The sequence below is a fragment of the Heptranchias perlo genome, chromosome 7 (assembly GCF_035084215.1).
Source record: "Heptranchias perlo isolate sHepPer1 chromosome 7, sHepPer1.hap1, whole genome shotgun sequence".
Lineage (NCBI taxonomy): Eukaryota > Metazoa > Chordata > Chondrichthyes > Hexanchiformes > Hexanchidae > Heptranchias > Heptranchias perlo.
The window spans coordinates 55720162-55746832 of NC_090331.1; the positions used below are offsets into that span (position 1 = coordinate 55720162).

At 39.7% G+C, this 26671-nt stretch overlaps 1 protein-coding gene across 1 annotated transcript in view; it reads left to right on the top strand.

Moving 5' to 3' along the window:
* agps (alkylglycerone phosphate synthase) overlaps positions 1-26671 on the top strand; it is a 169558-nt gene that overhangs the window by 74015 nt on the left and 68872 nt on the right. Inside the window, exons 7-10 of the mRNA XM_067987618.1 lie at positions 449-528; positions 14970-15050; positions 19149-19274; positions 19848-19956. Coding sequence (XP_067843719.1) covers positions 449-528; positions 14970-15050; positions 19149-19274; positions 19848-19956 — 396 coding nt within the window. The remainder of the gene's footprint in view (positions 1-448; positions 529-14969; positions 15051-19148; positions 19275-19847; positions 19957-26671) is intronic.

Sequence of the window (26671 nt, forward strand, 5' to 3'; positions counted from 1 at the left end):
AACTTGAGAATGGTGCTTGACTGTGTCCCACTTTCTTAATAGTGCATATTGGTGCCCTAATGTAATGCTTGCTACGAACCATTTGTGTGCACAAATAGTCTGAGTTTATTTTTGTAGTTGAAATATTGTCCTCTGCGTTAAGTGTTATAAATTGTTTGGTAAAAATGGAAAATTCAGTGTTATTTGCATACTTCACATGACATCTGTTTTTGTAGTGATGTATTTTATTAAATGTTGAATAGCACCAATACTTTGCGTATATCAGAAGTGATTCAAACTTGCACTTCTGTCGACACTTTCCTAATATTATCACAGTGTAAATGGCAGTCCATGTCCTGCTGAGCACATCTGCACCGAGTTGTCTGGAGACCATCAGTGTTAAGTGTTTGCAAAACAAAGAAAACCAAAACCACTATAAAATCAGTCATTTAATTTCCTTTACTTGCAGGAGGGACAAGTGTTTCCAATGCTCTGGAGTGTCCCACAGATGAAAAACGAACCATAGTTTCTTTGGATACTTCACAGATGGTATGTAATAAAGTTTTCGGGAAAAGACTCCTGATGGCAATAAAAATAAAAAAAATTAATTTAAACCTTTCCAAGTCTAACCCTCTGTCATGCTCATTTTAACCAAAGCATCCATAAGGAGATTTGTACCTTCCACATGCAGCTAAGATCATAGCTTGTGTTCCATTTGAAATGATTACAGATACTCCAAATTGATTAGTAAGCTTGACTTTTATATTGGATTGTGCTGGTTGTTACTGATACTGAGTTTTTTATGAAGTATGCTAACTTGAGGTGTATCTGGGTTTAACTGGTCTTGTTTTTATGCTGTTTTAGAAAAGATTATCCTTCTGTTTACCATTTTTAACAAAATGCATACCTTTGTGAAAACATGGGTGTTTGTCGGTTTTTCTTATATTCTCAGCATCAATCTGCTTTATTTGACGCAAGAAATTGAATTAGTAAAATGTTCAGTTTATTATTCATAAATTATCCTAGTATATCGATCAAAAAATTGAGCCGTGTGATGTTCCATGTTTGCAGATACATCCCATAAATTCCAGCATATTACATTTGAAGTGATTTTGGTCAAGGATTTGATTTATGTGCTGAAACTAAATTGAGCACAGTGAGGTTTGTTGGATGAAATTTGGGGATGAAACAGGAGATGCTGCTTTGTTTTTTTTTAGCCTTTGAATGGGGACTAATAAATTAGCAAACACGTAGCTGCAGTAATAGTCCTGAACAAGACACTGGTAGTGCAAAGTTATTCGATTTTTAAACTAGCCTTGCTTCCAGTATTTTGGTGTTTTGCAAGCTTACTTACATACATTAAACTAATGTCACCTATTGTTTTACATTAGTGAATTTTAATCTGTCACAGCTTTCCAATAGGATCTATCTTGCTACTTGTACAATATAAAGTTGGCTTGAATCAGTTTGGACAAGAATAATGTTTTAATTTTTTAAAATCAAAATAATTTGATCTGCTTCATCACTTAAGATGGAAAAACCTCCTTGACTAGATTGATGAGAGATCATAAAAGGGTTATGGTAGTTGAACATGCTTTTCTTAAATAATTGTCTTTCAGAAATGCTTAAACTGCTCCCAGAACTCGGCTATGTGAATGCTGTCACTTTTACATTCCAGCCCATAAATCTTTCTTGAAAAAATCCAGGGTGTGATGCGGTTTGGTGAACAGTTTCCAAAGTTAATTAAACAACCTGAAATGTACTGCAGGGTCACACGTACTAAAGCTGAAATGTCAGATTATACAAAAGAGAACTAACATTTCACAAAATTCTGTAACTTTTTCAAAGCATAGGCTTGAATTTTTAAACTTAATTTTAGCAAAATATAATCTTAAGCAGATATTCTCTACAAACAGCAAACATTTTGAGTGCTGAATTTTATAATTTTAAAATTGAAAAATTACCCAAAATCTCCATCTCAACAAAAATACTTCCATTGCTTTCTGATGTAAAGTTGAAGTGGAATAATAGAAATTGTTTGTGTTCTGCTTTTTGTCTTGTATTAACAATGAAGTGGCAGTTTCAAATGCCGGTTTCTGACCAAATCTCCTACATACCCCTATTGCTGCGTCTCGTATAGTTTATCTGGGATAAACAATTGCCCTTAACTGTTGTATTGACCACTAGAAATCAAGTGGAATGTCCACCATATTCATCAAACTCTTTCAAAAAGTGGAAACCAGACCACTGAGGCTAAAACGAAGAGTTTTATTTATCGACTGAATAATACATAGAAACAGTAAGAAATTGGATGTGCAATACTTAAAAACAAAAATAGAATCCATTTACACGGGGTTCTTTTTAGAACTTATTTCTTATAAAGTGACTGGGTTTTGGATGAAAGTCTTCCGATGTGAATTTCCACTGTGTCCAGAGTCTTGATCTCCAGCAGAACTAAAGCTGAGTAACCCAAGTCGTGATTCATGCCATTGGAATTCTTTTATGTTAGACATGAGATGAAACAGATCCTACACCCTGTGATGTGAGGTGTTTAATATCTGGATATTACCATCTTCCTCCAAACATTTTCCTTACTGGTTCAGCAGTCAGATTAAATTCGGCAATTACATGGTCTGTCAAGCTGCGTATGTTAACATTTCAAATTGTCCTAGCCAGAAACCGCTTTCTTTCAACTTAATTTCTAAACAAATGTACAGACACAAATAAAGATTGGTCCGGATTTTGCTGTGAAAGTAAAGGTGAGGCTAACGGTGCTCACCGTTATTTATGCGCGAATCGGACAGCAACTGGCAAAAATTCAGAAGTTGCTGTCTGAGATGCTCTGCCCCTCCATAAGCTGCCTGAAAACGGCATCTCGCTGTCTGGCTGCCTGTTGAAAGGTATTGAATGGCGTGAGGTTCCTGTAATGATGTCGTAGATACGGACTAAATTCGCCCCAAAACCAAGTGCTTGTCTTTTCCAGTCTAAGTACCGTTTTAAGAGTGGTAAGTCTTAATTGCTGCCAAACGATCTCTCCTAGCCACTGAAAGTTAACTTTTTTTTCCCCCAAGTGTGGAGTCTCATTACTTAAGCTTTTAATTATTGTTGGAGATTTAAAAAAATTTTTTTTTTACTTTTTCTTTATCTGTCCCTCTCATTCCAATCTTTCCTTGTCTTTATTTTGCTTTCTGTATCTGATTTGACATTGAATTCATGATTCTAACTTACACTTCCTGGTTCAGACTGTGCTCATTAACGATTCTTCAATCTGATTGGTTAAGGAGATACACAGGTCCCAGATGCCCTGTAGACAGAACTGCGCTATTTGGATCTCTAATTTACAGTAATTTGCCTTGCAAAACCCCATAGCAAGTCTAACGAACGGTTAGTGTCATCACTGCCACTGAAACAGCAGGAATCCCTTAATGATACAGCTGGCTGAAGCCATTTTAAATTGGATTTGACCTGTCTATTTAAAATCTTAAAATATAAAATACACATTTACCTATTTTTGTCAAGTTTCAGAATAAACCAAAATGTTGTATTTTGTGATTTTTTTTTGAGACTAGAAGTATTGGAATAACCATTAAAAGTTAAAGCTTTAATGTCTCAAACTTAGAAACCATTGCTATTAGGATGCAGCTCTGGAACATTTTTTTTATTTGACTATCTTAAGTTCTAATATTTCAATTAGAATCAGCCAGTACATTGTCCATATTGCCTCTGCTGTGGGCTGGTAGATTATGGAGCTGTGCCGATGATTCCATATATGCTTGAGTTGTCACCAGCAGCAATGTTGTTTAAGGTCCTGAGTGGAGATCAGAGCCTTCTCCGCAATAATGAAGGGGAACTTGGGAGACAAGTCATTCCAGGTGGCTTGCATGTCAATTGGTTTACACATCTATTGATTGACAGATAGTTGAGATGTATGGGAACCAGTGAACTGTCTGTCCTCTGTATGGGATGCCCTAAGAAAAGTCAGGTTAGCTCAGCATGATTTCACATCCTAGTTACTTGGTTACCCTTACACAATAAGATAATTTTTCTTGAATATTTACCAAAACACCAAGAATTTCTCTGTTTACCAACTTGCACAATGAGATTTTTGTTGTCGATCGGTACCGGCAGTCAGATCTAGGATGTGCCTCCAGAATTTCAGTTTATCCTCAAAATATTTAAATTGCTTCATATTTTATCTGTTTCAAAAGCATAACATGTCATTCCAATAGAAGACTTTCCCTTTTCACAGTGTGCCCCTTTTCAGTTCCTGCTTAGATTTCTCTGACAAGTTCTGTAACAGCTGCAACTTTTCAATGTTTACATGTTGAGGGAAACAATTTTTTTCCCCCCAAGTGTAGCACACCTGAGTTTGGACTCTGGTATATTTTGACTCTTTTTTGAATTTTGTTTTTTCCACCTGTCTTTTGCTGTGATTACAGTCTTGGTTCTTAGATCCATTACGTGTAAAAGAACCTTTTGTGGTTACTTGAAAACAACCATTGCTTCTGATGCCTACTGGCTCATGGCTGCATTGTCTGAATTCTTCATCAGCATCCAGAAAAGATCCAAATCAGCTTTTGTGTTCATATCCTTGTGTTTTGCCCTTTTTGGAGGTAGTTACTTTCACTAAATATTCCATGACATTCACATTTGTTTATTCTGTTCTATGCTTGTGCACACAATAGATATCTTTACAAACACTGACCTTCTGTACTTGGACAAGAGAAGTACAAAACCGTTTTAGATCACATTTTCCTAATCAGTGACAAATTTGTGGTGGTGCTGCAATTGCAACGTGAGTAAAGGATAATGTCTTTCAAGAATATGGATAAATCAGCAGCTTGACTCTGTTCTGCTCATCCATATATCAATCACCCACTGATTGCTTTTAGGTTTTGTTACATTGACACATCTGGAAGTGTACCAAAAGACCTTTGATCCTTGTGATTGCTTGTGTCAGCTCCTCACTGGAGGGCATTACGGGTCTTTGGTCTGGTGGGTGAAATTGCTGCGATCAGACAGCATGGTGGAGTCATGAGGTCTGTCAGTACTCGAGGGGGTCTGGGATATGGTAGCACTGGAGTTATGAGACCTGGCAGCAGCAACAAAGAGGTATGGGATCTGGGAGCACAGGAGACTGCTAGTTTCTGATTAGATAGGGTGGAAAAGTTAACACTTCCAATCTAGTGATAGTTATTTGAATAAATCAGCATGTTTAACTGAACAGATGACAGTTATTAAAGCCAATCAGAATGAAGAGATATAAGGAGTTAGCATAACACATTTAAAGTGTGACATGTTAGACACAGCACATTTGATTATGTAAACGGATGCACTTTAAAAAAAAATCAAAAATCTTTGGTGTCTTATGGTTTTGCTCTCCAGTAGACGCATTGAAGGAAAAGAGACCCAGTCTTCTGCATGTGCAGAAGTAGGTAGGTTTTGCATTGTTTTCTCAAAACCCAGGCAAAAATGCCTTCTGTTTACATAAGATATTGCGGATTCAGTTCGGCAAATAGTGTTCCAGTTGTGTGTCAATAGAAATCACATCACATTTTGTGACCTTCCTTTCTGATGAGATAAGAGCTGAGTGGCCGAGCTGTTTAAAGTGCCTACGAGTGCGGAGCTCAAAATTAATGGAAAAAATAAAATCGTTTGTTTAAAGCAATAAATTCTTAGGCCATCAGGGAAGACAATCAAAGTCATGCATTGAGCAACTGATTAATTGGCTGTTTATTTTGCAGGGTGCATCCTCCACCACTGAAGTGAGCCTGCACCAGCTCAAGTCTTCAGGGAAGCAAGAAAATAAAAGGGGCAACCTCCCTTTAAGAATTTGTGAAGTCATTGGCCCAGAATTTGCTGAAATGGAGCATCTCATGAGGTGCCCCATTAGTTAGACTTTTTCCCTTGCCCTTCAACTCAAATTGTTTATGCCACAAATTGCTGGAATTGCGATCTGATAACGCAGTGAGGTCAGCGGGGCTTCTGGGACCATAGTGAATGACTGGACCAATGAGATTTAAGGATTGAGAAAGCAACAGGAATGATGGAGAAGGAAATGGGGTGAATTAGAATCCAAGTACAGAAAGAGAAATAGAGGGGGAGAGGAAGGTTGGATTTAAGAGGGGGAGAGGAAGGTTGGATTTAAGAGGGGGAGAGGAAGGTTGGATTTAAGAGGGGGAGAGGAAGGTTGGATTTAAGAGGGGGAGAGGAAGGTTGGATTTAAGAGGGGGAGAGGAAGGTTGGATTTAAGAGGGGGAGAGGAAGGTTGGATTTAAGAGGGGGAGAGGAAGGTTGGATTTAAGAGGGGGAGAGGAAGGTTGGATTTAAGAGGGGGAGAGGAAGGTTGGATTTAAGAGGGGGAGAGGAAGGTTGGATTTAAGAGGGGGAGAGGAAGGTTGGATTTAAGAGGGGGAGAGGAAGGTTGGATTTAAGAGGGGGAGAGGAAGGTTGGATTTAAGAGGGGGAGAGGAAGGTTGGATTTAAGAGGGGGAGAGGAAGGTTGGATTTAAGAGGGGGAGAGGAAGGTTGGATTTAAGAGGGGGAGAGGAAGGTTGGATTTAAGAGGGGGAGAGGAAGGTTGGATTTAAGAGGGGGAGAGGAAGGTTGGATTTAAGAGGGGGAGAGGAAGGTTGGATTTAAGAGGGGGAGAGGAAGGTTGGATTTAAGAGGGGGAGAGGAAGGTTGGATTTAAGAGGGGGAGAGGAAGGTTGGATTTAAGAGGGGGAGAGGAAGGTTGGATTTAAGAGGGGGAGAGGAAGGTTGGATTTAAGAGGGGGGGAGGAAGGTTGGATTTAAGAGGGGGGAGAGGAAGGTTGGATTTAAGAGGGGGGAGAGGAAGGTTGGATTTAAGAGGGGGGAGAGGAAGGTTGGATTTAAGAGGGGGGAGAGGAAGGTTGGATTTAAGAGGGGGAGAGGAAGGTTGGATTTAAGAGGGGGAGAGGAAGGTTGGATTTAAGAGGGGGAGAGGAAGGTTGGATTTAAGAGGGGGAGAGGAAGGTTGGATTTAAGAGGGGGAGAGGAAGGTTGGATTTAAGAGGGGGAGAGGAAGGTTGGATTTAAGAGGGGGAGAGGAAGGTTGGATTTAAGAGGGGGAGAGGAAGGTTGGATTTAAGAGGGGGAGAGGAAGGTTGGATTTAAGAGGGGGAGAGGAAGGTTGGATTTAAGAGGGGGAGAGGAAGGTTGGATTTAAGAGGGGGAGAGGAAGGTTGGATTTAAGAGGGGGAGAGGAAGGTTGGATTTAAGAGGGGGAGAGGAAGGTTGGATTTAAGAGGGGGAGAGGAAGGTTGGATTTAAGAGGGGGAGAGGAAGGTTGGATTTAAGAGGGGGAGAGGAAGGTTGGATTTAAGAGGGGGAGAGGAAGGTTGGATTTAAGAGGGGGAGAGGAAGGTTGGATTTAAGAGGGGGAGAGGAAGGTTGGATTTAAGAGGGGGAGAGGAAGGTTGGATTTAAGAGGGGGAGAGGAAGGTTGGATTTAAGAGGGGGAGAGGAAGGTTGGATTTAAGAGGGGGAGAGGAAGGTTGGATTTAAGAGGGGGAGAGGAAGGTTGGATTTAAGAGGGGGAGAGGAAGGTTGGATTTAAGAGGGGGAGAGGAAGGTTGGATTTAAGAGGGGGAGAGGAAGGTTGGATTTAAGAGGGGGAGAGGAAGGTTGGATTTAAGAGGGGGAGAGGAAGGTTGGATTTAAGAGGGGGAGAGGAAGGTTGGATTTAAGAGGGGGAGAGGAAGGTTGGATTTAAGAGGGGGAGAGGAAGGTTGGATTTAAGAGGGGGAGAGGAAGGTTGGATTTAAGAGGGGGAGAGGAAGGTTGGATTTAAGAGGGGGAGAGGAAGGTTGGATTTAAGAGGGGGAGAGGAAGGTTGGATTTAAGAGGGGGAGAGGAAGGTTGGATTTAAGAGGGGGAGAGGAAGGTTGGATTTAAGAGGGGGAGAGGAAGGTTGGATTTAAGAGGGGGAGAGGAAGGTTGGATTTAAGAGGGGGAGAGGAAGGTTGGATTTAAGAGGGGGAGAGGAAGGTTGGATTTAAGAGGGGGAGAGGAAGGTTGGATTTAAGAGGGGGAGAGGAAGGTTGGATTTAAGAGGGGGAGAGGAAGGTTGGATTTAAGAGGGGGAGAGGAAGGTTGGATTTAAGAGGGGGAGAGGAAGGTTGGATTTAAGAGGGGGAGAGGAAGGTTGGATTTAAGAGGGGGAGAGGAAGGTTGGATTTAAGAGGGGGAGAGGAAGGTTGGATTTAAGAGGGGGAGAGGAAGGTTGGATTTAAGAGGGGGAGAGGAAGGTTGGATTTAAGAGGGGGAGAGGAAGGTTGGATTTAAGAGGGGGAGAGGAAGGTTGGATTTAAGAGGGGGAGAGGAAGGTTGGATTTAAGAGGGGGAGAGGAAGGTTGGATTTAAGAGGGGGAGAGGAAGGTTGGATTTAAGAGGGGGAGAGGAAGGTTGGATTTAAGAGGGGGAGAGGAAGGTTGGATTTAAGAGGGGGAGAGGAAGGTTGGATTTAAGAGGGGGAGAGGAAGGTTGGATTTAAGAGGGGGAGAGGAAGGTTGGATTTAAGAGGGGGAGAGGAAGGTTGGATTTAAGAGGGGGAGAGGAAGGTTGGATTTAAGAGGGGGAGAGGAAGGTTGGATTTAAGAGTTAAATTTGCAGAATCTCTAACAATTTCCTACCTGTAGGAACAAGACTCCACAGTTTCAATTGTTCCCTTTCTTGGCAACATAAATCATTAAAAGCACCCTTATGCTGTTAAGTACCAGCCCAAACTTACTGCGGCAAGTTTAATTCTTAATTAATGCGCAAATGCAGCAATTTCTTGAAACTCACGAGGGGGTTGACGGCAATCTACCGATTTTGCGAGGCTAATGGCAGAGTGGTGCAAATTATCCAACAACTTGTGGCAATTTGCAACTCTCAGTATCTCTACCTCACCCCAAATTGCTGGACAATTTACACACTAACGATATGCGCGTTAAACTCACCGTTAATTTGCCCACAAATTCTGGCCCAATGCGTCATAATGCCAGAGCTGTTCTTGTGTGACTGTTTGTTCTTGCAGCATAAAAACGTTCATTAAACTTGCATTAGTTATTTACCTGCAGAATGGTGGTGACCAGCAAAGAAAATTGAGACCGATAACAAAAAAAATTAAAAATGGAGAATGTCTGCAGATCATACCTGGCTCTGCCACATGAAGATCACAACTAGCACACCTGGCTCTGTTGATTTTTACTGACTGTAATATTGATCTTCGCCCATGCCATGACCACATATTCCAGACAGCTTTATGATATCCTGCCCTATCCAAAAGAAGCGACAATTATTGCAGTGCTTTGGCACCAATCTGTGCACATTGTTTGCTTCTTTGACGTCGCTGAGGCCTGGGTCTTACTCAAATTAACTGAACTTTCCATCAGTACTGGTTGAACTTTGGCTCTGCTGATTACTTCTAAAATTTGGAACTCCAAAAAATTATTTTTTTTAAAACCCCAGTGCTGAAGTCCCAGCGCAGGCCCAACCTGCTGCACCAACCATTCCTGACTCAGCCAGACTACATTGCCCTCTGCAGCTGGTATTGGCCCATATGTGGCAACCTTAAAAACTAGCAAAATCTGATTAACTTAAGAAATTAAACAAGCCCCAAGTAGATGATAACTTGAACAGCTCTGATTATAAGCCCGTGAGAACAAATTGATACCTAGGCTTTGTAACTTTAAACTGTAAGTGTGCCCCAGTGTTCCTTCACCTGTATTGGAGAGAAATTAAACATCAGTACAGGAAAGCCTGAAGGAGGAAATTGATGGTATACTTCTAGCAGAATCTGGGGAGGGGGAGCATCCTTGTGGGATAATCTTTATATTTAAAAATTAAGCTTTCTGGTTAATGTTAAACACTTTTTTTTACTTTAATAGATTTTAAAATCTCATTTTCCAAAAAAAAGGAAAATCAAAGTAACATTTGGATTTTCAACAGACCAACTAGACCATCGCTTCCCCAAAATTTACCTCAGTAGTCAATCTGCCCCTTCAAACCCCTCTCCCCGTTCAGGGACACTATCAGTTGATGCCATAGTTCAGTGGTAGCGCACTCGCCTCTGAGTTAGAAGGTTGTGGATTCAAGCCCCTCTCCAGGGACTTGAGCACAAAATCAAGGCTGACACTCCACTGCAGTACTGAGGGAGTGCTGCACTGTTGGAGGTGTCATCTTTCAGATGAGATGTTAAACCGAGGCCCCGTCTGCCCCCTTGGGTGGACGTAAGATCACATGGCACTATTTCAAAGAAGAGCAGAGGAGTTCTCCCCGGTGTCCTGGCCAATATTATCCCTCAATCAGCATAACTAAAACAGATTATCCGGCCATTATCACAGTGCTGTTTGTGGGACCGTGCTGTGTGCAAATTGGCTGCCACGTTTCCTACATTACATAGGGCTAAGAAAAAGGTTCTGCTGAGAGTTTGAGCAGCTAGGGACTAAATTAAAAAGCAGAACCACAAAGGTGGTAATCTCCGGATTATTACATGAGCCACAAGCAAATTGGCATAGGGTAAATAAAATCAGAGAGATGAGTGCGGGGCTCAAAGATTGGTGTGGGAGAAGTGGGTTTCAATTCGTGGGGCACTGGCACCAGTACTGGGGAAAGAGAGAGCTGTTCCGTTGGGATGGACTACCTCTGAACCATGCTGGGACCAGAGTTCTAGCGAATCGAATAAATAGGGAGGTAGATGGGGCTTTAAACTAAATAAGTTGGGGGGGGGGTGGAGGGAGGGAAGGTCCCGGTGAAGAGAAATCTAAAATGCTAAAGAGAAAAGACAAAGAAGCAGTGCTGGAAAGTGATTGGGGTAAGGATAACCAGATTGTGTCAGGAAGGGACAGAGCGTACAAACAAAAGAGTGCACTAACAAATAGGGTCCAGGTAAGAAAAAATGGTAATAAGACAAATAGGGCCATAGTACAAAAAAATGTTACGATGTCTAAAAATGTTAAAAAGACAAATCTAAAGGCACTGTCTCTGAATGCACGAAGCATTCGTAATAAGGTAGATGAATTAACAGTGCAAATTGACGTAAACAGATATGATATAATTGCAATTAGAGACATGGCTGCAGGGTGACCAAGGCTGGGAGCTGAATATCCAAGGGTATTCGATATTTAGGAAGGACAGGCAAACAAGTAAAAGGAGGTGGGGTGGCGTTTAGTAAAGGATGAAATCAGAGCAATAGTGAGAAAGGATATTGGCTCAGAAAATCGAGATATAGAATCAGTCTGTGTGGAATTAAGCACCAAGGGCAGAAAACACTGGTGGGAGTTGTCTATAGGCAACCAACAGTAGTGGTAATGGAGGGAATGGCATCAAACAAGAAATTAGAGATACATGTAACAAAGGTACTACTGTAATTATGAGTGACTTGAATCTAAATATAGACTGGCCAAACCAAATTAGCAATAATACTGTGGAGGATGAATTCCTGGAATGTGTATGAGATTTTTTTTTAGACCAGTACGTTGAGGAGCCAACCAGGGAACAGGCTATCCTAGATTGGGTATTGTGCAATGAGAAGGGGTTAATTAATAATCCTGTTGTGCGGGATCCTTTAGGGAAGAGTGACCATAGCAATGATATAATTCTTCGTTAAGATGGAAAGTGAAGTAGTCCAATTCGAAACTAGGATCCTAAATCTAAACAAAGGAAACTACGAAGGTATGAGGAGTGAGTTGGCTATGATAGATTGGGGAGCTTCATTAAAAGGCATGACAGTGGATAGGCAATGGCTAACATTTAAGGAACGAATGCAAGAATTGCAACAGTTATACATTCCTTTCTGACCAAAAACACAAAAGGAAAAGCGGCCCAACCATGGCTAACAAAAGAAATTAAGGATAGTGTTAGATCCAAAGTGGAGTCATATAAAGTTGTAGAAAAAGTAGCAAGCCTGAGGATTGGTAGCAGTTTTTAGAATTCAGCAAAAAGGGACCAAGAGATTGATTAAGCGGGGAAAAATAGAGTATGAGAGTAAACTTGCAAGGAACATAAAAGTAGACTGTAAAAGCTTCTACAAGTATGTAAAAAGAAAAAGATTAGTGAAGACAAATGTAGGTCCCTTACTGTCAAATGGGAGAATTTATAATGGAGAACAAGGAAATGGCAGAGCAATTAAACAAATACTTTGGTTCTGTCTTCATGGAAGAGGACACAAATAACTTCCCAGCAATGCTAGGGAACCAGGGGACTAGTGAGAAGGAGGAATGAAAGGAAATTAGTATCATTAAAAAAATAGTGCTGGAGAAATTAATGGGACTGAAAGCCAATAAATCCCCAGGACCTGATAATCTGCATCCCAGAGTACTAAAAGAGGTAGCCATGGAAATAGTGGATACATTAGTTGTCATGTTCCAAAATTCTATAGATTATGGAACAGTTCCTGCAGATTGGAGGGTGGCAAATGTAACTCCACTATTTAAAAAAGGGAGAGAAAACAGGCTACATTGTCTGTAATTTCCTAACATCAGTAGTAGGGAAAATGCTAGAGTCTATTATAAAGGATGTGATAACAGGACACTTAAAAAATGTCAACGGGATTAGACAAAGTCAACATGGATTTATGAAAGGGAAATCATGTTTGACAAACCTATTGGAGATTTTTGAGTATGTAACTGGTAGAATAGATAAGGGAGAACCAGTGGATGTGGTTTATTTGGATTTTCAGAAGGCCTTTGATAAAGTCGCACATAAGAGGTTAGTGTGCAAAATTAAAGCACATGAGATTGGGGGGAATATACTGACATGGATTGAAAATTAGTTAACAGACAGGAAACAGAGTAGGAATAAATGGATCTTTTTCGGGGTGGCAGGCAGTGACTAGGGGGGCACCACAGGGATCAGAGCTTGGGCCCCAGCTATTCACAATATATATCAATGATTTGGATGAGGGAACCAAATGTAATATTTCCAAGTTTGCTGTCGACACAAAACTAGGTGGGATCATGAGTTGAGAGGAGGATGTAAAGTGGCTGCAAGGCGATTTAGACAAGTTAAGTGAGTGGGCAAATACATGGCAGATGCAGTATAATGTGGATAAATGTGAAGTTATCTACTTTGGAAGGAAAAACAAAGGCAGAGTATTATTTAAATGGTGATAGATTAGGAAATGTTAATGTACAAAGGGACCTGGGTGTCCTTGTACACCAGTCACTGAAAGCAAACATGCAGGTGCAGCAAGCAATTAGGAAGGCAAATGGTATGTTGGCCTTCATTGCAAGAGGATTTGAGTACAGGAGCAAGGATGTCTTACTGCAGTTATACAGGGCCTTGGTGAGACCACACCTGGAGTATTGTGTGCAGTTTTGGTCTCCTTACCCAAGAAAGGATATACTTGCTATAGAGGGATTGCAGCGAAGGTTCACCAGACTGATTCCTGGGATGGCAGGACTGTCGTATGAGGAGAGATTGGGTCGACTCGGCCTGTATTCACTCGAGTTTAGAAGAATGAGAGGGGTTGTCATTGAAACATATAAAATTCTGACAGGGCTAGACAGACTGGATGCAGGGATGATGTTTCCCCTGGCTGGGGGGTCCAGAACGAGGGGTCACAGTCTCAGGATACGGGGTAGGACATTTCGGACTGAGCTGAGGAGAAATTTCTTCACTCAGAGGGTGGTGAACCTGTGGCATTCTCTACCACAGAAGGCTGTGGAGGACAAGTCACTGAATATATTTAAGGAGGACCTTGATAGATTTCTGGACACAGAAGGTATCAAGGGGTATGGGGAGAGAGCGGGAATATGGTATTGAGATAGAGGATCAGCCATGATCATATTGAATGCCGGAGCGGGCTCGAAGGGCCGAATGGCCTACTCCTGCTCCTATTTTCTATGTTTCTATTACAACAGTTACTACACTTCAAAAGTACTTCATTGGCTGTAAAGCACTTTGGGATGTCCTGAAACCATGAAAGGCACCATATAAATGCAAGATCTTTCTTTATCCCTCCTACAACCCTCTCAGTTCATACTGGTACTCCTCTTTCATCGAACCCTATCAGTTACTTTTCTTGTGCTCTCTCCCTCCCCTCTCAAATAAAATAAAAATGCACGACTGACCTGATCTTGACTGTTGAGTTAAGATGCAATGCCACTTGACCATTGGTACTTTAACCGCAGGGCAACGCTTTCAACTCGACATGCAGCTGTAATGAACAATGTAAATGTTCTGAGTTGCTCATTGTTCCACTCACCATGAGTGAAAGATTCTCACAGCTAATCCAGAGTATTTTTCCAGACTTTCATTCCATAGTCCCCTTTGCACCTTTGGGCATTCATCAGCTCTATGCTTCTGCTCAAGGAACATGGATAAATCAGCTTGGAGGCTAAACAGTCTTTTTTTGTGGAGTCACAGATTTCTTTATGCGTTTCCATCACTTCCCTTGATCCTGAAAATATTGCAAAAGATTGAGCGGAGGAGGTGAGCATACGTATGGTAACTCTTTAGCCCCCAAAATTTTCTTTTGGATATTGCCGCTCAGCAGTATTATGCCAATCTCTCTCTCCTGCTGTTAGGTCAGGTTCCCCACCCAGATTTGGAAGGGTTCTGCTTAATGGCCTGGCTATTGAGATGGGAAATTTAACCACTCTCATCAATCCTCAAATATTCTTATGGCCTTCTGTAGCATAAAATTTGGCAGATAATTTGAAGTGGGAGAGTCTTTCAAAGGTGTTTCCCCAAGAGTATCTATCCCATTCCCTGTGATTTAGCTATTGTCCAGCTGTAACCAAGCGTTAGCCATGCCCATGTGGTTGCTATTTTAGCATGCCATAATCTCCCTTTCTCTGCTTTGTTAAAGGAGCATCTGCTAACTGCCTCGCTTCATGCAAAATATCAGATGTTTAACTCTGTAATGCCTATAATAGGTTCCCTCCCTGTGGTTTAAACTTATTAGGAGATTTTAAAGGTGGCAATGGATTTAAAATAAGTGTGTTTATTTTATTTCAATTTTTTTTCAAAAAAACCAGAATCAAATATTGTGGGTTGATGAAAAGAACTTGACAGCTCATGTGGAGGCTGGTATTACTGGACAAGATCTTGAAAGACAGGTAAGATTAAATCTGTTCATTATTGGACAGGCCTTATGAAATAAGAGGAAGTGAAATTGAGCAAAGCTGACTTTACAGAAGGATGATTGATTTTTACATTCAAGCCGAAGGAAGTACGAATTTGAGTAAAACTATTACATTTAGAGTTTTTTTTGCTTAAAAGTTGTACACTTAGCTTTTGTCCTCTGTGATCCTGTGATGAGCACTGCCACCCAGTGTCTTTGCACTGGAATTGCATGTTGACTGTCTGGGCCATTGAACTACATAATAGCAGGCTTTGCAACTAATGTTATGTGACAGGACTGTTCACATTGTAAAGGCTAATCACAATGCCACTGATAGGTGATGTAGGTACTGCAGGTAAATGCATTTTGAAATTAAATAATTCAATAAAAATTGGGCCTTCACTGAGGAAAGTTAATTAAACACAGTTGTCGAGCGGCTGATTGGCAGGGAAGGAGAGAAGCAGCACTGACTTTTTTTTCCCTCTAATTGCCACAGGGCCATGGAGGGCAGCATAAGTGAGCGACAAGGTCGTATTTCTACAAGGCTAATAAGACGGGCAGGCGATGAGCGATCAAACAAGGGCAGCTAAGCGGGCAGAATGGCCCAGTGGCTAGGGCAGACATTTAAGAAATGCTGGAGAAGAGAGGCACAGCAGAAGTGGCAATATTGTTGTTAAACAGAATAGGTGGCAAGTGGAGTGGTCCGCAGAGTTGAATCCACACTACTCAGCAAAAACATGAGGGGACGGAGGAACATGAAAACAGATTTCTTTGGGCCTCCAGCTCAGTACATTGGACTTACCTTTAGCAAGAGTCCACCATTCTTGGGGGAAATGCGCTGCAACAATGCCACTCTGTGGTAAAGCTCATTACAACAGTTAGAATTGACAAAAATGTGAGTTCAGTTGATTGACAGTCACAACGTTAATGCTCACAGCATCACCAAGGGTGCAATACCATTAGAATGTTGAGACATCTCATCATTTTTAATGCATGATAAATTTGCAAATCATAGCCATTCTGTGAAGTCAACTTTTGTAGTTTTAAAAACATTAAATTATGGCATTTAAATCTGAAAAACATGAGTTTGAAGAATATTGACTCTGAAGTTAGCCCTCAAACTGAATTGCAAATTGTAAACTTCTAAACTTCAGACTAGTAATAAATACTTCTATTGAATCTGAAGTTCCATTGCACAAAGAAAACCTCTACTCTGTATTACTTTGTCAAATTTTGTTATGGGTTGAGTCTCCGCTGTGCTGTTAGTATTCCCTTTTTTATTCAGCAGAATAAAAAAATGCTATGTTTGCAATAATATTTAAACTGTTCAGCATTTTGAACTTGCAGATTGGGTTTTAACTGGGGACCCATTTAATGTGACAGCATAAAACATGCTGTTAACTGACTAAGTCCAGTAGATTGTCCATTACCATGAAGATTTGAACAATACAGAATGCTTTTTCTAAAGGTATCAGTTGATGGGAAATAATATTGGTATGTATTGCAGAACATGTTTAGTTCTGAGTGGGTTGTAAATCACAGTTTTTTTGTGTAGTACAAAATTTCCAGAATGTAAACATAGGCAAGACCTCAAGATATTTAACCACCTTTAGAAACAATGCCCAAATGTTTGTTTTTTGAGATGATTAAACTCAGGTGTTGAGCAGATGGAAGAAGAAAATAAATTTTGAAAACTAGGAATTAGTAATCAGTTGATGTGCCAGAATACATGGGCTGCATCTTAAGTAGATGTTGATGTTTTCCACAAGGGATCAGTATTTTGCCTGCCAGATGGTTCCAAGATACATCACTTCTTACTACTGCAGGCAGTTTACAAATATATATTCTGCAAATCCAGTTGCCATAAAATAAATCTGTATTCTGCTTGTAAAACATAACATGTAAAAGAATTCTAAGTGCTTCTTTCTTTTCTTTGAAAATTTTAATCTGGAAGTAATTTGTGACATTTTACAGATCAGAGCAAGAATTACTAAATGATTTTCATGCAAAATGACATTACTAATGAGATTTGTTAAAAGTGGCAGCCATATACATTTGGTTTAACTATACTGTTTTTTTGTAGGCATAGCTGTTTTTGTGTTTTGCTGTTCAGTGATTTCTAGTAGTTACAGCTAATTATGTGTATTTGAGAATTTATAAATAGATATTTATAGATGGTAATCTGCAACAATGATTAAGTTAAGGCTCTAGTGTGTAAACCCATCATATTCTTAATTTAAATTTCATTTTAGAGCATTGATCTCTTATTTAGGAGTGAGACCACAAAATAACCCAGGAGTTTGGAATTACGAATTTTAATTTAGAGTCCCGGAATTTTTCCAGCCCTTCTATTGAGAATATTTAGTACCTTGCCCCCCCCCCCCCTCCCTCATAATTGGTATTCATGTCTTGTACGAGTGACTTTTTGCTGGACACCCCATTTAGGAATTGTAGTATACATGTATCCAAGAACAGGCTCTAAATATTTTTTCACTCACACACAGCCATACATTTTCAGCTGCTGGAGCTGGCACTATTTTCCTACCAGTTCCTCAGGTTTTGCAACTAAAGGCTAGCTACCCAAACCCCTGATCTACCAGCACCTGTAATAGCTGGGCTCTCAACTCAAATGCCTTTTGTTTCAGCAATGAATAAAGGAGCTGGTGTAATTAACTTTTAAGCTCTGTGATTCAATTAACACGCAGAAAGAAAAAAACTTTTGAAACTCACCATTGGTTCCTGTAGACAAAATAAATCCCACTTCAATTCTCTACAGCATGCAGCAAGGATAATACTGCTACTGTAAATCCACCATATGGTAAGCACAGATCTTTTGTACAATTGCTGATGAACTTCAACAGTTAGGAGCAGATCACTTGATGTGGAGCATATTAAAATTCTCTTTCTATCCGATAAAATTTGGCTTCTATTAATTTAGTCCTGACACAGGCTTGGGCAGCCATGAAATGGTTCAGTTTTGAGTGGCAATATGTAATAACTTATTCAGAACTTTATTGCCTGTTAGTTATCTGATCAGACTCACTCATGGAATTATCCTTTTTCTTTTATGGCTGTTGCTAAAATATATTGGCTATGGAAAAGCCTGGTTTTATACACATGTGTATGATCACCACTGAAGGTCGGTAGTAATGAGCTGCTGGATGAGCCCATAAATAAGTGCAAGTTCATGTTCTCGGCTAAAACCGATCCAACATGATAGTGGTATCATACTAAGAACTGTTCTGATGCAGGTCTTGTTTGATTTCGTTTCACAAAAAAGATGCATCATTGATGTGATTGAACCTGTGAAAGCAATGTACTGTAGGACTTTTGGTATTACTGTATTCAAATTGCATGCACATTGGAAATACGTTTAATAGAGCTCGTTTTAATTGAGGGTCAGTAACAAGAAATAATCTAAATTATATGGGAAGAGAACCACCTTATTGAAAGTACTTTTATCCCCATCTGTTATGGGGTAAACAACTTATTTAATTGACAGTAACTTCATGGTGACTATGCAGTGGTAATGGCTATTTTTAGTTCTTGGGTTTTGATTTTAAATACGTAACAAAGGTCCCAACATTGAAATTGTTGAATTTACAAATAATTCTAAAGTTAAATAATTCCCAAAGCTACCGGTTGTCTTGTGGAAGCAGCAGCTTTTTGACATTTTTGTGTTTGAACTGGGTCTGGCACTTATTCAAAATAGCAGCCATTTTCTTGGTGCTAAAACTCTACGTAATATCTGATGGAAAATTATCTGGGATTTTTTTTCAATTCAGACTGAATTCCAGCTAAAGGAATCAATTGAAAAGCTAATTTTAAAAATTTTAATAATTGTAGTTGACCAGTTTGAATGCAGCTGTTTTATATTGCTGGACCTTTTCATTCCCTTGTACAAATGCAGTGAAGGAAATCATGCTTATTACTGGGTACGTAGAAAACTGTGCTTGAAAGGGGCATAACGAAATAAAATGTCATAATATTCCATTGGATTTATTTTATAAGAACTATTTGCAATTCCAGTACCGAAAAGGGGCTTTGGAGTAACTTTTTTTTTCCTAAACTGCTTTCTTTTTTTTTATTGAAGCTTAGTGAACATGGTTACTGCACAGGGCATGAACCAGATTCGATGGAGTTCAGCAGCCTTGGAGGCTGGGTAGCTACGAGAGCTTCAGGCATGAAAAAGAACATCTATGGCAACATTGAAGATCTGGTGAGTATTTTAAAATACTTATATAGCTTACATTTGATGGAATTTTTGTTGATTACACTGAATTCAAAGATTATTTTCATTTGCTCTTGTGATGTGGGCGATGCTGGCAAAGCTGCATTTATTGCCTATCCTCATTTGCCCTGAGAAGGTTATGGTATGCATGCCTTGAACCACTTCAGTCCTTGTGCTGATGGTGTTCTGACAATGGTGTTAGGCTGCAAATTGCAGGATTTTGACTCCGTGATGACGTGTATGTCCAAGTTAGGATGGTGTGTGACTTGGAGGGAGAATGATGGTCATGTCTTATCCTTTACAAAGTTGTAGTTCTGAAACAAATCTAAAACTGACTTGATATCCCCAGGTTCTATCTTAAATTCCGAATTGGTCAGGGAACAATAAAATACCAGTTCGATACCACTTCTTGAATTTTTTTCTTTAAATGTTTGTCAATGAATTGAAAAGAAACATGATTCTGAATAATCCAATAAGCACTGAATAACCAATTTAACTTCACACATTTATTTAATAGACTTGAATAAAGCAAATAATTTGTGGCTTTTACTGTGTTAACAGATTGTACATATAAAAATGGTTACACCAAGAGGCATAGTAGAGAAAAGCTGTCAAGGTCCAAGAATGTCAACTGGCCCTGATATTTACCACTTCATTATGGGATCTGAAGGTACTATTTCAGATTTCTTTTTTCAGGTCTTATCCAGGCTTGTGGTTGTAAAGCAGTAAGGGGAAATTAGATAAGTACATGAGGGAGAAAGGAATAGAAGGCTATGTTGATAGGGTGAGAAGAAGTAAGGTGGGGGAGGCTCGTGTGGAGAATAAACACCAGCATAAATCTGTTGGGCTGAATGGCCTGTTTCTGTGCTGTAAAATTCTATGTAAATGGCAATTGAGAGGATGCTTTCTGTATAATGAGCAGGTTTTTTATTTAGTCTCACTGTTGCACATTGTTGCTGATTGTTGAAGTAGCTTTAAATCTATTGTTGCCAAAGATTTGCATTTTCAAATTGCATAGCAACAACTGATCAAGTGCTGCTATAAATCTAGTGACAACATTAAGCAGACTTCAATGCAAGTTAGCAATGCCGAACCAGGGGCAGGATCCTGGCAAACATTTGTGTCCAAATTGGAAGCAAAGTAATCATGGTCAGTGTCGTAAACCTTAAATTTTATAAGTCCTTTACTGAAATTAAGATTCATATATAAGTGTTTGCATAGTAAATGAACTTTCGAAAGTCAGGAGTGTAAAACCAGAATTTTTAGTCGTACAGGCAAATTTGGCTTTTATTTTCTAACTGGTGTATCTGTTGGTTTCATTTGTGAGTACTTTGGTACAGAAAAGGAGTTACAAAATGGTGATCAGTCCATTGTATTGAGCTGATTTGTTTTAATTGTTAAATGTATGAATATAAATTATTCCAGGAGCTTGGAGGGTGAGAACAGTTTGAAATTAAAGAGCATGCTTTGTTTTTCTCTGGAGATTTTCTCTGCATAATTTTGAAGTTATAAAATTCTATGGCTTAAACAATTTAAAAGTACTTAATTGCTATCTATTATTCCTACATTTTACAACTGAGACACATTTACTCTGTATTTGGCATGGTAATCCCTTTGAGTACTATAAGTTGTAGGCTGTTGACTTTTTGGCACATTTGCCGTCAGTAGTTACTTGAATTTTGTTTGCATATGAAGATGTATTCAACACTATCTAATACATTTTTAACCATGTAGCATTTTAATTGTGTGCTTTGCATTGTCAAGTTATGTAATCCCATTTGTGTACTTACACACGACAAAAAGTCTTTGAAAACCTAATCTTCTGAACTGGTTGTATTTCAAAATTAAAGAAAGATTTACACAGTTTTAACATGCTGCATGCATTCCATTTAATTTTGTACAGTTATATGAAGTAATTGCATTGTCACATATTTTACATCCAACTGTTGAGAGTAATTTTTCATGTCATCCATGGAGATCAGATTTTTCAAGATATGGTAGATATTAAGAGGGTTTGAAATGTAATGTGTATTTAAGATTAACTCTTCAGCCAGGTGATTCTAAATGTAGCTAGAAATTGAATTTTTAAAAGTGTGCTTATATAAAAATATCTAATGACTGAAGGTTTGAATAGCAATAGTAAGAATGATTATCATTATTTCCTGTGTTCTCAAGGACAACAGTCTGGTTTTTGTTTTTACGTTTGCTGACATAACAATCTATATGTTATCTATAATGTGTGTAAATGAATTATGCTAAATCGTTATCTTAATCTAATTTTACATTACTTTTAGTTACAAGTGGTAAAAGCTGACTTGTGTCTGGATTGATTCAACAATATGGTTATATTTCATAAGACAATCCCATTGTTGTATGGTGAATGCATAGTATGTTTTCTGCAATTTGGTGACCAATTTCTTTTAGATATCTTATTTTCAACACTGAAAATGTCAGGAAGCTGAGCTGCAACATCTATAAATCTGTTTAAACAATCATAAATATGCTGTCTAAATTGGTAATCTGACCAGCCAAGTGATGATTGGTGTAGGAAGTTAGAAAAATTCTCACTAGTACAGAAGATGGATGTTCTTAAGTTGTGGTGAGCTACATGGTTGGAGCAGAGTAGAGAGAGATATACTCAGCACTTCGCCTATGTTATCTACTAAGGTATGCTTAATAGGAACATAGGAACAGGAGTAGGCCATTCAACCCCTCGAGCCCGCTCTGCCATTTGATAAGATCATGGCTGATCTGTGATCTAACCCCATATACTTGCCTTTGGCCCATATCCCTTAATACCTTTGGTTGGAAAAAAGCTATCTATCTCAGATTTAAAATTAGCAATTGAGCAAGCATCAATTGCCGTTTGCGGAAGAGCGGTCCAAACTTCTACCACCCTTTGTGTGTAGAAGTGTTTTCTAATCTTACTCCTGAAAGGTCTGGCTCTAATTTTTAGACTGTGCCCCCTAGTCCTAGAATCCCCAACCAGTGGAAGTAGTTTCTCTCTATCCACCCTATCTGTTCCCCTTAATATCTTTTAAACTTCGATCAGATCACCCCTTAACCTTCGAAACTCGAGAGAATACAACCCACACAATTTGTGTAATCTCTCCTCGTAAATTAACCCTTGAAGTCCGGGTACCATTCTAGTAAACCTACGCTGCACTCCCTCAAAGGCCAATATGTCCTTCCGAAGGTACGGTGCCCAGAACGGCTCAGTAGTCCAGGTGCGGTCTAACCAGGGTTTTGTATAGCTGCAGCATAACTTCTGCCCCCTTGTACTTTAGTCCTCTAGATATAAAGGCCAGCATTTCATTAGCCTTATTGATTATTTTCTGCACCTGTTCATGACACTTCAATGATCTATGTACCTGAACCCCTAAGTCCCTTTGGACATCCACTGTTTTTAACTTTTTACCATTTAGAAAGTACCCTGTTCTATCCTTTTTTGATCCAAAGTGGATGACCTCACATTTGTCTACATTGAATTCCATTTGCCACAATTTTGCCCATTCACCTAATCTATCAATATCGCTTTGTAATTTTATGTTTTCATCTACACTGCTTACAATGCCACCAATCTTTGTGTCATCAGCAAACTTAGATATGAGACTTTCTATGCCTTCATCTAAGTCGTTAATAAATATTGTGAATAATTGAGGTCCCAAGACAGATCCCTGCAGGACTCCACTAGTCACATCCTGCCAATGTGAGTACCTACCCATTATATCCCTACTCTCTGTCGCCTTTCGCTCAGCCAACTTCCTAACCAAGTCCGTACTTTTCCCTCGATTCCATGGGCTTCTATCTTAGCTAACAGTCTCTTATGTGGGACTTTATCAAATGCCTTCTGGAAGTCCATATAAATAACATCCATTGACATTCCCCTGTCCACTACTTTAGTCACCTCTTCAAAAAATTCAATCAGGTTTGTCAGGCACGACCTACATTTCACAAATCCACGCTCGCTCTCTGATTAACTGAAAATTTTCGAGGTGTTCAGTCACCCTTAATTATAGACTCCAGCATTTTCCCCACAACAGATGTCAGGCTAACTGGTCTATAATTCCCTAGTTTCCCTCTCTCCTTTCTTAAAGATCAGAGTGACGTGCAATTTTCCAATCTAGAGGGATGGTTCCTGAATCTCGAGAACTTTGAAAGATTATAGTTAGGGCATCTGCATTGTGCTCACCTACTTCCTTTAAAACCCTGGGATGGAAACCATCTGGTCCTGGGGATTTGTCACTCTTTAGTGCTATTATTTTCTTCATTGCTGTTGCTTTACTTATGTTAATTTTATTGAGTCCCTGTCCCCGATTCAGTGTTAGTTTTCCTGGGATTTCCGGCATGCTATCCTCTCTTTCTACTGTAAATACTGATGCAAAGTAATTATTCAACATGTCCACCATTTCCCCATTGTCAATGACAATATCCCCACTCTTTTTCCTAATATAACTATAAAAGTTCTTCGTATTGGTTTTGATATCCCTTGCAAGTTTCTTTTCATACACTCTTTGTAGCCCTTACTATCTGTTCTGTGACCCTTTGTTGATTTTTGTATCTTTCCCATTCGCCAGGATCTGTGCCATTTTTTGCCTTTTTGTATGCCCTTTCCTTATGTTTTATACTGTCCCTTACCTCTCTTGTTGTCCATGGCTGTTTTTTTGGCACATAGAGTTCTTGCCCCTCGGGTATAAACCAATTCTGTATCATGTTATATGTATCTTTAAACATTTCCCACTGATCATCAGTCGTTTTACCCATTAACAGATTTGCCCAGTTTACTGTGGACAGTCTCTGTCTCATCCCATTGAAGTCTGCCTTACCCAAGTCTGGAATCTTAGCAGCTGATTCACTTTTTTCCCTTTCAAACACTACCTTGAACTCCATCATGCTATGATCGCTATTGGATAGATGTTCACACACATTTTAGCTGTCAACTGAATCTGGTTCATTACTCATTACTAAACCTAGTATGGCTTGCCCCCTTGTTGCCTCTAGGACATACTGCTTTGGAAAACTATCCCGGACACACTCAAAAAATTCACTACCTTTCTGATAGATTGGGAAAATCAGACTAGCAACTATGTGAAGGTTAAAGTCCCCCATTAAGACCACTGCCTTTGTTACACGCTTGCCTAATCTCTGCATTTATACAATCTAGCACTTCAGAGCTGTTGCCAGGGGTCCTATACACAACTCCCACTATAGTCTTAGATCCTTCCCTATTTCTCAATTCAACCCATAAGGTCTCTGTTGGCTGCTTACCCCTCGTTATATCCTCCTTTATCATTGAAGTGATTTAATCTCTAATCACTAAGGCTACTCCTCCCCCTCTTCCATTTTCCCTATCTCCTGTAGACCTCATAACCTGGTATATTTAGTTCCCAATCCTGACCATCCTGCAGCCATGTCTCAGTAATAGCTATCATGTCATAACCTCCAATTTGAATTTGTGCCTGTAATTCATTTAATTTATTCCTTATACTCCGTGCGTTTGTATATAGAACTCTTAGTTGGGCCACACACCCTAGCCTGTCCTTCAGCTTTGATGGGTTAATCGCTTTACACCTTCTAGTTTTCACTTTATCTGTAGTGCCTAAAGTACACTCTGCTGCTCTACGCTTTTCCCTTTCACTTGTTCTTGAACTACTATTTGTATTGTAAATTGTCCCTGGGTCCTCCCCTCTCTCGCTGCTTGCAGCCATGTCTCAGTAATAGCTATCATGTCATACCCTCTTCTGACTCACCGCTCAGGTTCCTGTGCTGGTACTAGCTGCCAAAAATAATTGGCAAAGTCCTTACGCAATGACTGTGTTGCAGTTTAAAAGTGCACATTGAAGATTTCAAATCATCTATTCATGCCCCTCAGTAATCTAAAAGTATCATTTACACATCTTAGATACAGTATATCCTTTCTATAAACCAGCAAATAATCTTGAAGGCAAAGGACAGTAGGTGAACTGCTCATCCATCAAATTTGTTTACTTGATCCAATCGAAGAAAAATTAAAGCAACTTATAAATTAGAAATTATGATGTAGACTACAAATTACTCGTGAGCAACACGTTGGGAAGCTATGTGTGTGTGTATAGATAGAGATAATCATGCACAGTTTTTTAAAAAAAAAGTAGAATTTCATAGCTATAAAATTTTGTACTTGAGTGGAGTCCAACAACTCATCAGTTAAATGTGTACTGCCAAGTTTAACAGCTCAGCAGGTGAGAGTAGGGTAGACCAGATTAACTTCGGGAATTGTTAGACTTTTAAGGGCTTATTGTAGGCTCTGAAGAGGGAATTTCCCTCGTGAGAGTGTTACAGACTTGTATCCCCTATTGGTGAAGTGATAAATTTTGGCCACAGTTTTAGTGTTGAGTTGGCACTTTGCTCAGATTACTGCAATTGTTTGCAGTAACCCTTGGATAAGGAGGGCAAATTCATCTAGGATTCCTGCTCTTGATCTCTCTCTAGTAAGCCTTACTCAAAGCACATGAGTGAACATTGGGTGAAGGCAGAAACTGACTTGGCTATGTCTGTCCACCTCTGAATAGCTGAAAATTGTTGTTGAGGCTCAAGTCTATACTAGCCACTTGGGAGAAGTACAGGAAGGTGCCCAGCACCCATGGAAATATACCTCAAAGGAATCCATGTTTTTAGGGGAGAAGAGTTTGGTGGTGGGGACAAACAATTCGTAACAGATTTTAAAGTTGGTAGACTGAGTGACAAATGTATTTTAGTATTTTGAATTTGCTGAGGAGAGATTTTGTCAGGACCTTAATTTTTCAACATTTCACTTTGTAATTCTTTTAATAACTCTTCTTTAAACCTCACTGTACATCGACTCTGAAGATATTCTGCAGCATGATAATTTAGTCAGTTTTACTTAAACTTTTTTATATGCATAATTATGTAAAATGTTTTTTGAAACAATTTTATTAATACCACATGAAAGTAAGCTAAGTCCAGTAATGAAAAAAGATCTAGGCCCTGAAAGCACACTGGTTTCAATCATGACAGCTGCACCAGGATCATGTTCAACAGTGCCTGCCGGAATTTGCAGGGTCTGTGGGAGGGCATCTCCTGAGCATGGAGTAGGTGGGTGTAAGTGCCATGATGGGTGCACCTCTGCTGGCGGCCTGTCCCATGCCCAGGGAAACTTGCCCATTCACTCGCATGAGGGGGTGAGGTTTGCCCAGGCCTGAGCTGACTCTGCTAATGCTCCTATTGCCTACCTTGAGCGTGGTCTGCATTATTTAAAAAAAAAAATTAGAAGCTGTTTGCCTGATCTGGACCCGGCTGTTGGGCCCACATTTGCCTCTGTGGAGGCCAGTATACCCTGATTTATTTGGTGTCCTGGATGTCACTACTACGCTGGATCCCCTTCA